The 7,000-nt window shown below is 38.7% G+C and overlaps 1 protein-coding gene across 4 annotated transcripts in view; it reads left to right on the top strand.

Annotated features, from left to right (window-relative positions):
* LOC120798793 (calsyntenin-2-like) overlaps nucleotides 1-7,000 on the top strand; it is a 148,673-nt gene that overhangs the window by 115,194 nt on the left and 26,479 nt on the right. For all 4 annotated transcript variants that reach the window (XM_040143440.1, XM_040143438.1, XM_040143441.1 and 1 more), the window contains one exon: nucleotides 1,659-1,780. In XM_040143440.1, coding sequence (XP_039999374.1) covers nucleotides 1,659-1,780 — 122 coding nt within the window. The remainder of the gene's footprint in view (nucleotides 1-1,658; nucleotides 1,781-7,000) is intronic.

The following is a 7,000-nucleotide window of genomic DNA, read 5'->3' as shown; positions in this document are numbered from 1 at the left end:
CGTCATTACGTCCTTACGTCCATTCCATTCTCGTGAATGCATTATCTCAGGAACGCCTGGAGGGAATATCTTCAAATTTGGCACAAACGTTCACTTGAACTCAAGGGTGGACCGATTCAATTTTGGAGGTCTACGGTCAAAGTCACTGTGACCTCATGTTCGTCCCATTCTTGTGAGCGCGATATATCAGGAACACCTGGAGGGAATTTCATTACATCTGGCAGAAACGTCAACTTGGACTCAAGGATGAACTGATAAGAATGTGGTGGTCATAGGCCGAAGTCACCATGACCTCACAAAAAATGTTTTTGGCCATAACCATTCATATGCTAATTATGACAAAATACATTTAATACCTTTTTAAAATTCCTTCCAAGTTTTCACCACATATATTATTAGTCTGGACAGACATGGAGGTAAACTGCAGCTTGACTGGTTGGCAGAGGCATACAATCGCGTGGTGGTAATTCTAGTTTCAATTGTAATGTTGTGGCTAAAGAATATGAATGGTGTCTGAAGGCTCAGCATTAGGGACAGATCAGCGATGCACTGTGATAAAATGGCCACGTATTCCTATCATTGCCCTGAATAAGGTGATATTAGGGGTAGGTGATATGGCCAAACATTACAATCATGATAATTATCAAAGCATTCTCTCTCTACAAAGTGACATGTCAGTATAATTACCAAACTGTTCATAACTTATATTCACATTTATCCCATTAAGTCAAACATTTTCTTAGTGGTTTACCCATAAAATAGCCTATATTCTTTTTTTAGAAAAAATGTACTCAAGAACTCTTTCTGTGGTAGAATTTGGTACAATATAACATGCTGTCATCCATTGAGGCATGAGAATGGTGAACCTTGATATTCCAGTATGAGATTTTGGCACAATACAGTTATATGGACAGACAACAAATGAAACAATATTGATAGTATAATAGTAAAAAAAATAAATGAAATTGCCTTTCTTCACATTTTGAATTGCTTTGAAATTGCTGAGCATGCTGTCTTTGACCCTTGTCATAAGAAATCAAATAATGTTAAGTTTTCAAAACATCTTTGTCATGATTTTGTACTTATACATGCACCGAATGACAAACATCTTAACACCGAAACTAGGTCTACGGCTGCTCACAAAAAACAACATAAACATTGTTTTTAAAAGGCAACCAGTAGCTCATCACTGTGACGTTGTGTGGTATGTAGAAGAGAATCTGTTGCACAACCCACACCTCATCCCGCCTCAAGATTATTTAGGTGTGTTATAAAAGCATAATAAGTGGAACTCACCTTCCATCGCTATCTTATACAGACACCAGTTGATAATCAAAAAATAGATGTACCAGCAGCATGCACTCTGTTACCACATTCATTCTGACATGCTGACTACTGAGTTTTGATATGGAGAACCAGTTTCCACTAGCTGAAAAGAGTCTAGTGTTTCACACAGCTGTGATGTATGACAGCTTTTCACTGGTCCCAGAAAAAACTCAAATCGCCTCCAAAAGAAAAAATTAAGGAACAGGTGCATCAGTTTTTCCCCTCGAAGTGGAGGGAATAATGTTGATAAATATGCTGTATAACGTAAAATTATGTTTAATTGTGTGCATGTGTTTGTGTGACCATCCATGTCTGTGATGTTCCTGTTTCAGAGATGAACCGCCACCATTACTCTCTGTATGTGCACAACTGCCGCCTGGTGTTCCTGCTCAGAAGAGATTTCACTCAGGTCGACACTTTCAGACCTGCCGAGTTCCATTGGAAACTGGAGCAGGTGAGGAGTGCATATATGTGTGTGTCAGCTGATCTGTGTCCTATTTGAGTGCGAGTGTAGATTCAGGGTGATTTCCTGCAGCAGGTGAAGGGCCATTATTATTTGTATAGGGAAGGGAGAGGCTCTCCATTGTAATTACTAGAGGCCTTCCATCACTTTCTTCTGCTCACGGTAGGAGATAACAGGGTAGATCCAAAGTGAAAAGTCTGTTTAGATATGGATAATAGCTCACCCAGCAGCATATCTCGATTATCTGTCATGCTTCTGGGGAGTTGTTGAACTAATTTGCAGTAAGGCTTACTGTTTCAGTCTTGCAGAAAGCATTTGAAAGGAAAAGGATGCACCACATGAAGTTGCTTCGGCTCGAAAAATGCATGTACAGTCCTTTGCTTCCTGGATGTATCCTGCAGATTTATAGAATGATGCTTTAAACTACCTCTGAATTACACTAGACAAGTATTTTACCTAAATATACATTTTTTTAGTCCACATAGTGACATCTATTTCCCCCTGCTTCCTTTCAAGATATAACAGTGCTGGGGCAGACCAGTGACTGTGGAGCTGGCAGGATTAAAGATCTTGCTGAAGGAGACCTCAGCAAGGTGAAGGCTTGGATGAGAATCATCCAGCTGAAGGCCTCTAGTCACTCTAGCTCACCAAGCAGTCACTGAGCAGAGAAAATCCCTGGCTGAGATGAGTTTGATGATAAGCCAATGAACTCTCTTTTGTAAGGGAATCTCCCCTTTCCACAGACTCTCCCCAGCTCACTAATAATGCATGGCAGATGTAAATCTAATCTAATTGTTCACCTTTGGGATACAGCATATATCCATCTCAGACTGAAGTTATTAGAAAATGCTTCATAATTACAGCAAGCTCCCCAGAGTTTTTGCTCACTAAGCAGATTATAAGAGATTTGTATCTGGGTTTTTCCGTGTGTGTGCTCATGCATGTGTGAGCATGCATTTGCATGTGTGCCGTCTCTTATAACTACTAATAATCTGGATTTTTATCTGAAGTTCGAATGGACAATTGCATGAAAAAAAATTATATACAAGACTTATGTTTTTAGCGTCAGGAGAGATGCATGCAAACATCGCAGTGTGTTTTCTTGCCACTATCTCAGCTGGTGCTGGTGTGTACCTTTTCAGCTAGAGAGTTGTTTGTTTTGGGTCACAGGTACAACAAAATGCATTTTTCTCATGTGTAGCTTTCAACCAGGTAGCTATTTGTTCTAGGTCAAAGGTAGATTTAAAGTGTTTTTCAGTCCAGCGTTCTTTTCTCCTGAAGCCCACAGAAGAGGATGCGACGAAGAGAAGGGCAGCCACGTAGCAGACTGCTGAGTTTTCTTAGCAAACAACCTCAAGACACTGTTCTATTTCAGTCTAGCTTCTTCTCATTCTCTCTGTCTCTCATTATCTTTCTGTTATTCTCTCTCTGACTCATTCTCTCCCACACACATATACAGTGCATAGATAGCAAGGATCCCATTTTCTCCTTTACTTAGATCTTGTAAAGGACCACAGAGGAAGTAGGCAGTGCAGTCAAAGCGAATTTGTGTTGTTACTCACCAGTACAAATCACTTGTGCGGAGACTCTCATTAAATATAGATGGAGCCCGGTCTGAAATACTGGAGGTTAACAAGAGAAATGATATCATAGGAGCGCAAATGGGCAGAATAAGGGAAAAAAAACTACTCTGTGATTCTCAGATACTACTTATGATATTGATTTACTGAGCTTTTTGAAATATTTCTTTGACAGATGCCTGACCATGCACTCAACTATTTATTTTACGTACAGGTGGAAAAAGCAGTACATTAGTGGAACTGGTTTGACACATTTTTGTGTGACGTTTTATAGATGAGAAAAACAAGTTTTGCAGCTGGATTACGTTATTGTCTAAAGGTTCTTGCCAAAGCAGAAACAGGTGTCTCTACCTCTTTGACAATTGATTTCAGTCTGTTATTGTGGAATCACAGTTCAAAATGTTGAGTCTAGAAAGAAACCACTATGTGCCTCATGTCGGCCTTGAAGCAGCACACGGTATTTATGTCAAAGAAAATTGAACACTGTGTCTTTGAAAACAGCTGCAGCCCTCTATGAATACAATATTCTATTTGGATTTTTTTGAAGAAGTCAGAAGGTGTAGTAAACTGTACAACTCAAGTGAAAATGCAGGCACGTGCATTTTTTAAAATAATTATTTCTCTTAAATCAATAAACATCAGCAAACAACAATAATCATGTTGTCATGTTTTCTCAATTGTAATTCATAAATCCATTGAAATTCCTCTTAAATCCATTATCAGCTTTTATTAGCAAAAGGACGAAATTACTATTGAATGGTCAATGAAGTTCAACACCCATAAATTCAAACATGAGTACTAAACATGAAATGTTGATAAAATATTTGTCACTAAAAAGGCATTTTCTCCTAAGATGTTTTGACATGTCATGGCAGGAAAAGAAAATGTGTAATTATTAACGTTAAAGGTGCTATATGTAAGAATTTTAGTTTAAAACTATAATTTAACAACAGAATGTAAAGAGGTAACAGTTTTGACGTTATGTCAAAGACGTCTGTATTGTGTGACACAGATATCTACTGAAGTTAGCATGCTAACCAGCTAGCCCGGGCCCTTCCCCTCTTGTAATACCACTTTGTACGTCACGAGGTGATAGTGAGTTACTGTAGCGTCCATGAGAGGATGAAGGCAAGAAACCACGTTAGATGGCAAAGAAAAGAAGTGAAAGAAATAGAAGCAGAAAAAGAGTTAACATTGGTGTTGTTTTCCACCGCTGGCAAGTAAAAGAATGATGTTTGATAATGAATTTGCAACGTTTCTTCTAGACTGTTAAGTAAACAGCTGTTAATGCTAATGGTGGCTATGTAGGGATAGCGAAAACTTACATATAGCCCCTTTAATGGTGGCTGCATTCCACAATGGCTGCCTGGAAAGGTAGAAAGATAGAGCAGAGCCATTGTTGATGTTACTAGTTACACCTGTGCTTTTCATGTTATGACATGTCTCCAGCTGCAGAATTACTTCCCATTCACTCATTCGCTTTCCCCTACTCTAGTAAGCAGTAAATTGAAAAGAGCATTACTGCGTCATCCCTGACGACTGTAGTGTCTCACCACTGTAATTTGAGCCTCTATAAAATGCAATTTTAGCATCTATAAAGGGCACTGAATTGGGGGATGGACTACATTTCACATACACTTCACGCTAAGACACTCAAATAAAATTGCCGACAGTATTATACTATATTACAAACAGGGTGTGATTTCAGACAGCCGAAATGTCTGCTGTGAAAAAGGCTGAATAAGTTCTAATTACATGTATGCATTTATGCTTTTACCCTCTTTTTCATTTTGTTTAATTTTATTTCTTCATAAAAATAAAGCGAATTACAGAGAATGATAAAACAGTCATTTCAAATGTAGTACATATGGTATGAACCTGTATTTAAATTTGCATTTAAATACATATTGTAGAACAACAGCTTCAAAAAGCAATGCTGCAGATACTCGGTGCTACTGTAGATCACAACATAATGTCAGTTTACCTTTGGCAGTGGCTGGCGATTGGTTTGTGTGACTGAATTGTCTTGTTGTAATATATTTGATATATGTACATTAATTTGTTCATTAATTTGGTCTCTCTTGTAAGAGCTCTTGATCTCAAAGAGACTTTTCTGAATAAATAGAGCTTAACTAACTGAGTAACTAACTGTGTCAAACCTCAGTGTTCAGTGTCCTCACTGTTCTTTTTTACTCACTACTTATGTTTTTTTAATCTACAGTTGTTTGTTATACAATATATTATTCAAATTACATATTAATACTTTGTTGTAAAGTAGTAACTGGACCAAATATAAGATGATCTAAGGATATGAGCTGCTACATAATGAGGACAAGTTCAGCGAGTAGTAGAGATTGTTCAGAAAAGATTTTGATGGATGGGAGGACGAAGGAGAAGAGGTGACTATGGGGTGTTCAAGCTGCTTTTTTCTGTCCTTTTTCCTCCAGCACTTAAAAAGGACATTCGGTGGCTTCCGTGGCAACTCCATTTAGCTCTATTGATTTTGCAATTCTCATCCCGAGAGGGGAGGGGCACAGAGGGATGAAAGGAAGCGAGCGAGCCATAGAGAGAGAAGCTTCTATTTTCCATGTCAATCGAACACTCCAAAGGAATGTCAAAATCTGACGTATATTTGAACACGACCATGCACTCACACACACACACACACACACATACTTCTTTTTCAGACTTTGTTAATGGACTAGAGGCTGGATCACTCCTCTTTATGTACATTAGTCACTCTCCCTGAGTTGAGAGGAGCCTATCAGTACAATCCAGCTGTCCAAAGGATACTCACTCACACACAAGTCCTATTCTAAATCAAGATTCGTGCTTTTAATGGCTTTCTAAGTTTGCCCAACTTAGTAAGATGCAGAACAAATGTGTGTGTGACTCAGCATTAATCTATACCCTTACAAATGCAGTGTTATTTACTCACAGCAGGGTTCTTATAGATAGAGTAGGAAAAATCCATGTTAACAAAAGGGTGTGAGGTGAGACAAATACACAGTATTTTTCTCAGCTGAGGCCTGAGATTTGCAAAAGATTAAAAGAGCCAATGATTTATTTGTGTTGGCAGCTGCTTAACATAAATCCAAGATAACTGTACAATTGACATGGCGTTGGTGGTGGATCACATGTTGTGAATCACAGATAAACGTTCCAGTTTCACCAATTACACCACAACTCAGACCCCCTGCTATTTATCATTTATGTCTGAGTTCGATTTTAGGGACTGAGTGTTGAAAGGATACAAAATCACCCTCACTGCTTGTCTTTACAGCATCTACAATTATCTGTCTTATCTGCCTGTTATTACCACGCTTGTTGTGCCATGGCTTGTTCTCTGTCCTGTGTTGATTAGAAGCCTCCCTTTGTTTCTCAGGAGATTAATTGGATGGTGATGGTGGTGTGTGTGTGTGTGTGTGTGTGTGTGTGTGTGTGTGTGTGTGTGTGTGTGTGTGTGTGTGTGTGTGTGTGTGTGTGTGTGTGTGTGTAAGAGTGTGTATTGCCTCTCTGCCTGTTTGTTGTAGATACCAGGAGAGATTGAAGTGCCTATTCAAAGAGCGATTTTGTTTCATCTCAAACACAAGAGACTAACTGATAAATGCTTCACTTCAATTTAAACTTA

The sequence above is a fragment of the Xiphias gladius genome, chromosome 14 (assembly GCF_016859285.1).
Source record: "Xiphias gladius isolate SHS-SW01 ecotype Sanya breed wild chromosome 14, ASM1685928v1, whole genome shotgun sequence".
Taxonomy (NCBI): Eukaryota; Metazoa; Chordata; class Actinopteri; order Istiophoriformes; family Xiphiidae; genus Xiphias; species Xiphias gladius.
The sequence above is the reverse complement of the archived record's forward strand: the minus strand, read 5'-3'. Positions and strand labels throughout refer to the sequence as shown.